The 13029-nt window shown below is 39.4% G+C and overlaps 1 protein-coding gene across 1 annotated transcript in view; it reads right to left on the bottom strand.

Annotated features, from left to right (window-relative positions):
- The window catches only part of CFAP58 (cilia and flagella associated protein 58), a 107446-nt gene that overhangs the window by 59679 nt on the left and 34738 nt on the right, over positions 1-13029 (bottom strand). The window contains exons 10-11 of the mRNA XM_043597459.1: positions 10249-10410; positions 9392-9538 (exon numbers count right to left, since the gene is read on the bottom strand). Of these exons, the coding sequence (XP_043453394.1) occupies positions 9392-9538; positions 10249-10410 (309 nt within the window). The remainder of the gene's footprint in view (positions 1-9391; positions 9539-10248; positions 10411-13029) is intronic.

Here is a 13029-nt window from a genome sequence, read left to right as displayed (position 1 = left end):
TCCATCATTTTTCTATATATGTGTAGCAGAGGCTTCATTGGTATTCAGCAGCACTTCTCTCACCAGCTAAACAAGGTGAGAATTCACAAAGAATAGTGCAGCGGAGGATGTAGGGGTATGGAGGGGTGAGGGAGGGTCTTTGCATGCATCACTTCCTGTAATGGTCCGAACACCATGGGCATATCAACTGTAAAGATAAAGCCTACTGCAAGCAAAAATTAAATTAACAAAGATAACAACCAAGTGTCTGTCTTATAAAATGTCTTGATGGAACAGAAGAGATGTCATGGTGCAAAAAGATACATAGATCCTATCCCTAAGATGCTTCCAATCTAGATGAGAAGATAAGATATACAAGTATTATATGAACATTAACAAGTCCAGGCAGCAATTTTTCAGTATCTTTATTAGCACACAGACAGTGAATGGATGTTATAGGAGGTTAGAGGACTATGGTTGTCAGGGAGACTTCCGGGGAGAGCTCAGATCTTGAGGCTCTTGAGGTCACATGGAAATCGTAAGAGTGATGGAGACAGGGTGCCGTGGACTAGTCAGTTTCAGAAAGAAAATACCTCTCATCAAAGGACACATTCACTCCAATTCCACAAGTATGTTTGTGACCTACAATATCTCAGGCATTTTGATACCAGGCATCTTACATAGCTACTCTTGTCCCCAGTTTACAAATGTGATCCGTAAGACTCTCTGTCTCAAAAATAAATAAACGTTAAAAAATAAAAATAAAAAAGGGCGTCTGAGTGGCTCAGTCGGTTAAGGGTCGGACTTGGGCTCAGGTCATGATCTCACATTTCGTGAGTTCGAGCCCCGCGTCAGGCTCTGGGCTGATGGCTCAGAGCCTGGAGCCAGCTTCCGATTCTGTGTCTCCCTCTCTCTCTGCCCCTCCCCCGTTCATGCTCTGTCTCTCTCTGTCTCAAAAATAAATAAACATTAAAAAAAAAAACAAATGTGATCCGTAAGAGACAAAGAAAAGCAAATTAACTTGCACACGGTCACACAGCTAGTAAGTAGCAGAGTTTGGATTCCAACCCAGATCTTCTGATTCCAAACCCTGTAGCCCCACTGCTATCACCGCCCAATGGTTGTAAGTGAAATACAAGAATAAAACTTGAAAGATTCATCATCTATTAGAAATAACAAATAAAACCACACCACAATGTGCAAATGCTATCTACTGAGTGAAAAAGGACATGGGAGTTTCTAATTCCTGCCTGCCCAGGGGTTAGAGGGAAGAACCAGTTGGAGCCTTGGCAACTGACAGATAAGTTCCTAAATGCAGAGACTTGTGTTGGGGGAAGGCATTAAACAGCCAAGCATGCAAACTGTAAAGTACCTGGTGTGTTCACCACACAGCCAACATCGAGTGTGGCTGGATTAGTGTTAGGTAGGGAACAGCAGGAGGTAAAGCTGAACCAGACTGGGAAAGGTTTTGTGTGCCACACACTGGACAGAGTCTACAATGGGGAGCCACAGAGGGATTCATATTAAAGGAAACAAAAGTATGTCTTTGAGAGGTTCCACTTCCACATGGGAAGGACAGGTTTTTATCACAGACGGGCTCAGCACAAAAAGTAACAAATAAGAATAGAGCTCTGTTATTACGCATGCCTGGAAACACAAGGGGGATGACAAGATGATAGTAAGGCTCCAACTTTTCAATGGTTTGCTGGCTGGCAAATGACAGTGAGAAACTAATAAATTTTTCCTTCAAGGAAGTATTGGGAGCCCCACCACCACCACCACCACTACCACCTCCACCCATCCAGAAAGTTCACTGGGATGACAGAAAGCCCCATATTTGCAAACGCCTGTGACCCAACCCAACTCTAGTTAGGTTGGACTCACGGAGGCTAAGAGTCATTAACTCCATACCTCAAGCTTATCCAAACAGTAGAAGATACTGCACACCTAGTAATAGACGTGTAATGTCACAAACTAAAGGCATCCGGCTACTGTGAAACCAAAGGTTTCTTTTATGACATTTCGTTTGTTCATTCACGAATATGTTTTTGGTACAGGGATAAGCAAAAGCAAATACTAATTGAGAAAAGATCTGGTCTAATACTTACCACTTTGGCAATCCTGTTGGGAAAGAAAGCAAAGAACCAGCCTCTCTCTTTCTTTAATCAGTTAAGGTGACAGTGAAGGCAGCCATAAATACCTGTTTGGCTCATGTTTTCTTTAATAAAACTTTTATTTTCCCAGATGTGCAACATTCACTTCCCTGTTCCTAAGTGCCAAGAGCTGATCGGAATCCATCAGCAGAACAAAATGAAACCCCTGTTATATTAAAATGCAATCAACGGTGTGTAAAAGTATCTGTCTGAAATGTAAAACCGTTCACGCGTTTGGCATTGCTGTGTGGTTTTTTTCCCATAATATATCAAAATTCTGAGTGATCCCCTTATGTCATAAATTTATGGGCTGTAAACAAGATGTGGCATTAGACTATGGCAGCAAATGTTAACATCAACAAAACACCTTGAGCCTAATGCATTTAGCAGCTATAAATCTGAGCTGTCTCACCCAGGAAAGATGGTAACAATTGCTGGGCTCCCAAAAGCCCATCAAGCAATGTTCTAGGTGGGACCTGAGGTATCCACGGCTCTGAAAGTGTTACCAGTGGTATGAAGTTGTAATTGTAATGCAATGACGGGACACACCCTTTAGTCACTGCCTCCACAATCATACGGTTTTGTGATAGGTGTTTACGGAATAGATATCATCCAATTTGGCTGCAGGTATAAATCATATCTCAAGAACCATACTCACAGGTGTTTCACCCATTCGTACATGATCCCAACATTCACTGGGTTTCACAGAAATCATCTGTTTACATCTAAGACTAATAGGACCACCTAAAGTTTTCTAGTCGTGAGAATAATTAGGCTTTCTTTCCCTCCCCCTCTCTGTCTATGTGGCAGCTCCCATCCAGGTCACCCTAGAAAGTCCACTAAGTAAAAGGATAAGGTGCCCTGAAGCCAGTTGCTAATGTGATGCTGGGCTCTGGACATAGAGAATCTGCTGCTGAATTATTCACCAGGAATCAAAGTGCTGTCAGACTGATGTGGGATGATTTGAAGGTGACGAGGCAGAATCAGGGGCTTGTTAGGACACTCCAAATGAGAGGGCTCCGTCAGCACTGATGAACAAGGCTGGGACAGAATGGGCAGATGAACGCACATGCAGCAATGTCTCAGAGGACTATTGACATTCTGTCATAACCATAATGTGCTGACAATGTCTAGAATCCTGAGAAGTCAGTAAGGCCTGGGAGCAACTGAAAAAGGAAAAGAAATATGGAAGGAGCAAGATGTTTCTTTTGAGGGGGGATGAACGGGGACAAGGGTGATCCATTATGGACAACTCTTTGTCATCTTGGAGAAGTAGTAAATTGGGCTGTCCTGTCAAAAGGCGTATCACGGTCTAAAACACAGGCTGGGGCTTGCCCTTCCAGGAGAAATTAGGGCCCACGAAGCTTTGTAGAGCCCAACAATAAGAGGCTAAATGTCTCTTGGAGCCTCAAAGGTACTAGAAAATCTGCCCTTCCCTCCACGGTTTTGGTTTGCGAACTTCAGATGCATGAAATCCAGAGACCTGTGTGAAACATGATTCAAATATGAGGCTAAAAAGGCAAGAGGCTGAAACTCCACATTTGAGCTGTCGTATTTTTCTAAAGAATGTCAAGCAGGCCTAATGATAGGCCAAAATTATCCAGCCGAGGCACCATTGGATAACCTCAAATAGATTAAGCAGACATCCTTTTTCTGTTCCTCATTCTTGCCTCAATGGCAAATGCCAGGGAAAAAAAAGTCACCCTGGTTTCATAGGAAGTCCAAAGCAACCAATCACCTTTCTATAATCAATGGTCCAAAGCTATCCAGACTTGGGATTCCCCGTTTAGAGCAGACTCTCTAGGGTAGAAGCCCTTTAATCATCTTTCATGTTTGCCAGCTGCCAGCTGTGCTGGTACAGGACCAAATACCAGCTCTATTGCCCTTCATTTTATTATGACACTTCTTTGGAGCTGTACATGTATGATGATGGAGGGCATAATTGAAACAAATAATAACCAAGTCAAACTCTAGGGAATTAGGAACAATTGATCTTTTGCATAGGACATTGCTTTATCTAAAGCAGAATTTTATAGAAGGCAGTTTAGCTCCACCTTGGACCCCACTCATAGGGTCATAATCTTTTGATGAGGATCAATGTCATGATGTACCAAATAGAGCTACACTGAAGCCTTGCTAACATGGGGCCATGAGGCCGATGGGTGAAGCACTGTTTATAAAAAGAGTCTTCCGATTCATTCAATGATTAATAAACCCATCCCACTACAGGCTCCAGGGTGAAACAAGCTACCATCTACAAAACTATTCCTTCGAACAAGGAGAACAGGAGCAAAGATGAAGGATATTTTCCAATTTAAAAATATATATTTATATTTCTTTATATGGAAATGCATTTAAATGCAGATTTGTTATAATTTTTTAAATTAATTTATTTTTTATTTGGATTCAAGTTAGTTAACTTATAGTATAGTATTGGTTTCAGGAGTAGAATTTAGTGATTGATCATTTATCTATAACATCCAGTTCTCAGCCCAGCAAGTGCCCTTTTTAACGCCCATCACCCTGATTCAACTCACCCCTCCATCAACCGTCAGTGTTTACTCTATAGTTAAGAGTCCCTCATGGTTTGCCTCCCTATTTTTATCTTATTTTATTTTTCCTCCCCTGCCCCTATGTTTTGTTCCTTAAATTCCACATATGAGTGAAATCATATGATATTTGTCTTTCTCTGACTGACTTATTTCACTTAGCATAATACACTCTACTTTCATCCATGTTGTTGCAAGTGGTAGGATTTCATTCTATTTGACCACCGAGTAATTTCCATTGTATATGTATCTCACATCTTCTTATCCATTCATTAGTTGATGGACATCTGGGCTCTTTCCATAATTTGGCTATTGCTGATAGTGCTGCTATAAACATTGGGGTGCATGTGCCCCTTGAAATCAGCATTTTTGTATCTTTTGGATAAATACCTAGTAGTGCAATTGCTGGGTCATGAGTAGTTCTATTTTTAACTTTTTGAGGAACCTCCATACTGTTTTCCAGAGCGGCTGCACCAGTTTGCATTCCCACCAACAGTGCAAAAGGGTTCCCCTTTCTTCACATCCTCATCAGTATCTGTTGCTTCCTGAGTTGTTAATGTTAGCCGTTCTGTCAGATGTGAGGTGGTATTTCATTGTGGTTTTGGTTTGTATTTCCCTGATGATGAGTGATGTTGAGCATCTTTTCATGTGTCTCTTAGCCATCTGGATGTCTTCTTTGGAAAAGTGTCTATTCATGTCCTCTGCCCATTTCTTCACCGGATTATTCTGGTTTTTTGGGTGTTGGGTTTGATAAGTTCCTTATAGATTTTGGATACTAACCCTTTATCTGATATGTCATTTGCAAATATCTTCTCCCATTCCGTCGGTTGCCTTTTAGTTTTGTTGATTGTTTCCTTTGCTGTGCAGAAGATTTTTATCTTGACTAGGTCTCAGTAGTTCATATTTGCTTTTCTTGTCTCCAGAGACATGTCTAGTAAGAAGTTGCTGCAGTCGAGGTCAAAGAGGTTGCCGTTTTCTCCTCTAGGATTTTAATGGTTTCCTGTCTTCCATCTTCCATCTTCCATCCATTTTGAATTTATTTTTATGTATGGTATAAAGAAGTGGTCCAGGTTCATTCTTCTGCAGGTCGCTGTCCAGTTTTCCCAACACTGTTTGCTGAGAGACTTTTTTCCATTGGATATTCTTTCATGCTTTGTTGAAGATTAGTTGGCCATATATCTGTGGGTCCATTCCTGGGTTCTCTATCCTGTTCCATTGATCTATGTGTCTTTTTGTGCCAGTACCATACCATCTTGATGACTACAGCTTTGTAATAACAGCTTGAAGTCCGGAATTGTGATGCCTCCAGCTTTGGTTTTCTTTTCAACATTATTTTGGCTATTCAGAGTCTTTTCTGGTTCCATAAACATTTTAGAATTGTTTGTTCTAGCTCTGTGAAGAATGCTGGTGTCATTTTGACAGGGATTGCCTTGAATGTGTAGATTGCTTTGGGTAGCATAGACATTTTAACAATGTTTGGTCTTCCAAAGCATGGAATGTTCTTCCATTTCTTTGTGTCTTCTTCAATTTCTTTCATTAGCATTCTATAGTTTTCAGCATACAGATATTTTACCTCTTTAGTTAGGTTTATTCCTAGGTATCTTATGGTTTTTAGTGCAATTGTAAATGGGATCAATTCCTTGATTTCTCTTTATGTTGCTTCATTATTGGTGTATAGAAATGCAACAGATTTCTGTACATTAATTTTATATCCTGAAACTTTGCTGAATTCATGTTCAAGCAATTTTTTTGGTGGAATCTTTTGGGTTTTCTACATAGAGTATCATGTCATCTGCAAAGAGTGAAAGGTTGACGTCTTCCTTGCCAACTTGGATGCCTTTTATTTCTTTTTGTTGCCTGATTGCTGAGGCTAGGACTTCCAGTACTATGTTGGATAATAGTGGTGAGAGTGGACATGCCTGTCATGTTCTTCACCTTAACGGGAAAACTCTCAGTTTTTTTCCCACTGAGGAGGACATTAGCTGTGGATTTTTAGTATATGGCCTTTATGACGTTGAGGTATGTTCATTCTATCCCTACTTTCTTGAGGGTTTTTGTCAAGAAAGGATGCTGTACTTTATCAAATGCTTTTTCTTCATCTACAGAAATGATCATATGGTTTTTACGCTTTCTTTTATCAATGTGGTATATCACATTGATTGATTTGCAGATATTGAACCACTCCTGCAATCCAGGAATAAATCCCACTTGGTCATAGTGAATAATTCTTTTAATGTATTGTTGGATTTGATTTGCTAGTATTTTGTTGAAACTTTTTGCATCCATGTTCATCAGAGAAGCAGACACTCAACCGACTGAGCCACCCAGGCGCCCCAAGAAAAAATATTTTTAACAAGAAATTAAAAATTCAAAAAAGGTTTAACAATAAAGAAAATAAAATAGAACAACAAATTTTCTCTTCCTGTACCCAAGAAAGAAAAAGAAAACAACACAAACAAAAAGAGAAGCAAAGAAAATGAACAAACAAACAAAAAAGAAACCCAAATGAAGCTAGATCCAGTTTCCCCTTAGAGCTGAAACATTGCAGCACACTATAAAATGTAGACAAAGCAGGTGGAAGGGATTTGTGCTGGTCTTCTGGACAAGGGTCCTGCTACTCTGGTTCAGGCCAACTTGCCCTAGTGGAGATATGCCTGGAAGGTGTAGGTGGGCGGGGCTTGGTGGAAGCAATTTCGGCCTCTACTAGATGGTGCTGTGTTTCTCTCTGAAGTCTGATACTGCTGGTATGCAGGGGGGTGGGTGGAAGATGGCATCATCCCATCCCCTCCTCCCCTGAGATGGAAACCCACAGCCTCTGCTGTTCAGGAGGAACTCACATAAAAATGTCCCAGCCTTTCATCAGATCCCTATCCTTAACCTGTCTTCCCAGTGCCACAGTTCTGTGTTTTATTTCTGGCCAATGGCTGGGTTTCGAAACACCAAATCTTAAAAGGCCCAGCAAAACTCAGACCACTCCCCTCCTCTGGAGGAGAGACTCACAGCAAGCCCTTCACTGTTCTGTCCCAGAAAAGTAGTCACACAGTGCACACCCAGTGGCTGGAGTCTATTGTGGCACAGAGCAAAAAGCTGGGACCAGGATATCATCCATCTGAGGGCACCTCTGTTCCCTGAAGTTGAATTGGCCACTCAACAGCTCCTGGTGGGCCTTTTGTCCTTGGAAAGGCAAAAAAAAAAAAAAACCCTCTTCAAAATGTACAGTAGGAAGTGGGGGGCAATCTCTCCCCGTGCAACCCAGGGGATCCCTGCATCACAGAATCCCCCACAAATCCTACACTAATTCAATCCCCACCACTCTTTCTCTCTCTTCCTGACCACTCCCTGCCAAAGGGTTCCCTTCCCTACGCAGCACCACTGCTTTCCTCTCCCCCAATTCACAGCTTCAATCCTTGCTTCTGTCACATTCTCTCCCTCCAATTGTGCAGATTGTTTTCATAATCCTCAGACTGATATCCTAGTTGTTTAAAATGATTTCATGTTGATCTAGCTGTATTCGAGGGACAAGGCAAGCTCAGGGTCCCCTTACTATTCCACCATCTTAAGTCCCTCCTCCTATTCCTTTTGTATCATAATCTAGAGTGGGAAGATCAAGTCTTAGGTAAATATCAATTATCATATCTTTTTGTAAAGGCAGTTTTGTTATATTTTAATCTTTCTCAAACCAAATGTGCCTTGATTTAATATAGTAGTTTTATTTACACGAAGACCCATCATTAAGTTGACAAAACCCATTATGAAATTCAGAGTGTATATTCAATCTATGGCATCTTGGAATCAAGGAAATTTGGCATTAAAGCTACACATTTTCAATATAGAAACTATCTTTGAAAACAAATATGTGCAGAAACCAAGATACCCAGTCTCTCATTTGCTATAGATAGTTCCTGCAAGTGGCTTATAGACATCCATGAGTATTCTGCGTATACATTTTCAAATGAAAGTGATACTTTCATACTCTTAGAAGTTCCTTTTTAATTCTTCGGTCAAATGGATTAGAAGGGAAATCTACTGGATTTGATAGGAAAAGGAAAATACATTAGGTTTAGTGAATGTGTATACTAAAACATATTTGGTTCATGGATTTGAAAGGGCGTAATTATTTGGTCTGTATTCTTGGGGAAAGTCTTTATGTTATATTGGTAGACATATAATGTTCGAAGTTAGTAGATTTAAAAGGATATGTCTTAGTAATATATATATAAAGATAGAGGTGATGCTCTGGAGGAGTGGCTAATGCTAATGCAGGTAGAAAAGTCAGGTGCACATAAAGCAAACAACTATTAGGAGCAGAGTGACAAAGTCTTGCCAGCACCACCTTATGGAAGGTCCAGGGAAGAGTTTGGGAGGGTTGGGTATGGGTGTTGGACTGAGGTTATAAATGCAAAGGGATTGTAGCAAGCCTGCAAGCTCCAGGACTTCCTAGGCACTGCTGACCTGCTAGTTTCTCTTCCACTGATGTGATAATAGCAGTATAGGTGAAAGGGATGCTTATGCATCTCCACTGGCTTCCTCCTCTGCTTTACCTGGGAGCACTACCCATACAGAAGCCTGACCTGAAGGTGTTAGAATTCACCCTCCTGGTTCCTCGGTTGTTCTCCCTGCACCTTGTTGCCTTCAATGAGCATGGAGCCTGCCTCAAGTGGGTCAAAGAGGTAGTCTATTGGTCCATCACTTTTATTATAAGATCTGTACCTTCAAAGTTTCCTTCTCCTTTTCTATCCGCTGCTGTTCCAGATGTAACTTCACAAGTGCTGACTCTTTGGCTGAGATTTCTTCTTTCAGCTGATCTACCTGATGGGTCATAATCTTTAATTTTCTCTTCATTTCTGTTATTTCATCCTAACAAAATGAAAGGAGAAATGTTTGAAAGTGAATTAAATAGACATCACCCTCTGTATAGAAGTTCAATACATAGTCAAGAGCTTTTAAGGGAGGTTCTCTCAAAACAATGGTCTCCTGGACAATCACCACCAGGTTGTTGTTCCTTTGTACCTTGTGCCCATCAACCTGAAAGTACTTTGTAGCATTAACTCTCAAAATATTCTCATGAGATATATACAAAGTATGCATAATGAACAGTTCACACACACATACACACACAACACACAACACATATATACAACACACATACAACAAACATATACACAACACACACATTTTATTCTTCATTTTACAAGGGAAGAATTGGCCCAACAACAAACATTATAACTAAGAGATTACAAAGCAAAGATGTGCAATTAAATGACAACAGAATGCTGCTCCCCTCTCAGCCCTGGTAGCTATTAGCAGTTTGAAAAATTAGAAACAAGAGAATGGCAATTCTACATAATAATTAAAAGCAGGACCATGATCTTCACATTGTATCAAGTTGTGTCATTTCTATTTCAAATAATCTGATAGTTCTGCACAAACTGATCCTTCTCTCTCAGGTGAATTCCATGAGATTTCTTGCTTGCCTTGTTCTAAATCCTGCCATTAGGATAACAGAAACTGCTTTGAACCCAGGAAGGGGAGGAGTCAAAACATAAAGACAAAAACATATTCTTTACCTGAGCCTCAACTAGATTTTTGCTATACAGATTCCTGTCTGACCTCACCGCTTCATACAGGTTCTGTTGCTGTTTTAATTTAGTTTCTGATTCAGCAATTTTTTTCCTGTAGTCAAAAATCTGCATTTCACGGATTTTTATGTCTTCCATGTTCATGAGAACCTGGGGGAAAAAGAGGTATAGAAAAATGGTTACATAGCCAATCTGTAATTATCAGTTCAGGACAAACAGAGATTTTGATCTAAGAGTAGCTGGTAGAAATGTTAGCAATCAGGAAATCTGACTGCAGTTCTGATCACTGCAGTGCAACACAGAAATTCAGCCCAGCTGATTAGGGGCAAACATACATTTTATCTACACCAGAGTTCTGCTCAAGCATGAAGGCTTTAGCAGTTATTTTGTGATCACAAGAGTAAAAAAATTCTTTCAATTCTGAAAACCTCTCCTGAACACCCACCCACCAAAAAAAAAAAAGAAAAAGAAAAAGAAAAGGTGCAGGTTTAAACAGATCTTCACATGGAGCACTAAGAAAGATAAGAGATAACTTAGCTGTTTGGCACACTCACAGCTTTATAAATTTAACCACGAAAAAGAAAAGTGGCCTTTGGACATCGATAGCAATCAAAGCACTGTCTTGCCAATGTCAAACTCGCTCCATCAGGGAAACTCAAAGGATTTCATAAAAATGCATTCTATTGTGCACAAAACACTTCTAGGAAAGATGAGATACAAGATAACTACCTCTTTTTTGCAACTATGAAAAACCGAGGCACAAAATTCCACCGTGAGCCAATGCTTCTCAACAAGCAATCCATACAATTGAAATTATATAATCATGACTCTTAGCTGCAATGTCCACAGAAATTGATTTTTTAAGGACAAACTTCTTCAAAAATTCCTTCAGAAGAAAAACTTTAGCAAGGAAGACTGAATCAATGGAATGATGGTCTAGACAAAAGCTAGAATATATAAGGGGAAAATTCTTCAGAAGATTTTTACTGCATTTCAGTGGTGTTATTTTAATTAATGGTTATAACTAAAGGAAAGAAACAGCAATGTGACAGAGAATAGAAAGAAGGGCATGTCCATGCAGTAACATGGCCAGAGAAGGTTTCTCTGAAAAGGAGGTATTTTATCTAGAACCTAAAGGTCAAAAAGTACTTACACCTTTGACATACTCATATTCATTACGACTCAGGTGTGGGTTACTTGTGAGCAACATGTTCCCAAGTCATTGCACTACAGAAGCCTTTTATTCCCCCATGTGGAGTTAGTATTCCAGAAAACACACTCCAAGAAACAGTTCTAATGTTTTCCCATCAGAGTTAATGATGCCTAGTGTTTAATATATTTATCCTTTATATCTTTAAATAAACACCTTTCAAAGTTTTCTTAGAAATATTTAAGGAAAGGGGCACCTGGTTGGCTCCGTCAGTTAAGCCTCCAACTCTTGATTTCAGCTCAGGTCAGGATCTCCCAGTTTGTGAGTTCGAGCTCGGCATTGGGCTCTGCACTGACAGCACGGGGCCTGCTTGGGATTCTCTCTTTTCCTCTCTCTCTCTGCCTCTCCCCAACTCTCTGTCTCTCTGTCTCTCTCTCAAAATAAATAAATAAACATTTAAAAAATATTTAAGGAAGTATGGAGTTCAATTGTAGTAAAAGCCTTTTCAGCGTATATTATTTTATACTATTTTTTTCTTATTGGTTCTATTTATTTGATATACTTACTAATAAATGTTTCCTTTTACAAGTATTTTAATTTTATGTGTTTATAAGTAGTCCCATGTTCCATAATTTTAAATAAATGCATCAACGTGAATTTTTTTTTCTTTTACTTATTTACTTGGATCTTCCTTCTCTCTTCTACCCATATCAACCCCTCATTGACACATAAAGTAACCAGGTTAACAATTTAGTATGTGTTCGTCCACATTTTTCTTTGAATTCTACATATATTCAAGTCTTCTAGCATAATAATAATAACAGCCAATATTTCTCAGGTACATTCTATCATTTAATCTTTACAAAAAATCCTATGTTCTGTCTCTCTCTGTCCCAGAAATAAATAAACGTTGAAAAAAAAAAATTAAAAAAAAAAAAAAAATCCTATGAGATATGCATTATTAATCACCCTCATTTTACAAGGAAAGAAATTTAAGTAAAAAAAAAAAAAGTAATATCACCCACAGCTCTTCAACTAGTAAATATACAGACACAGGGATTTGTTTGTCTTCCTTTGTCTTGCTTTTTTGGGTTTTGTTTTTATTTTTTAGCAAAATGTGATCTCCTTATACACATTTTATGCACCTTGCTTTTTAATCTCTCAATAATATTTTGGGGAATCATGTGGAGTAGCTCTAATTCATTCTCTTTAAAGGTGGTTTAATGCCCTCCAGTGTGAGTGAGACACTATACACTCAGCTCTTCCCCTCTGAGGGGCCTTAGTTTGGTTTCCACTTTTTTGCTGCTCTGAACCCTGCTGAAATAATAATTTCTGTACATGTGTCCTTATGCTCCTGTGTTTTTACTTCTGTTGGGAAGGATTCCCAGGAGTGAAATATCTGGTTCAAAAGACATATATGTTTTTAACTTTAATAGATATTGATAGATTCCTTTCCAAAATGGCTGTAACACTTTCCATTTCCATAGTGCCAGCAACAGTTTTCTTAACAGAAAACTATCCTTGCAGTTTCAGGACAGACCCTCTTTGGTCATACTGGATGATGCTTTTAATGTACTGTTGAATTTGGTTTACTAGAATTTCATTTAGGATTCTGCATA

This window comes from Prionailurus bengalensis, chromosome D2, assembly GCF_016509475.1.
Source record: "Prionailurus bengalensis isolate Pbe53 chromosome D2, Fcat_Pben_1.1_paternal_pri, whole genome shotgun sequence".
Classification (NCBI taxonomy): Eukaryota; Metazoa; Chordata; class Mammalia; order Carnivora; family Felidae; genus Prionailurus; species Prionailurus bengalensis.
This window is presented reverse-complemented; position numbering and strand designations above follow the sequence as displayed.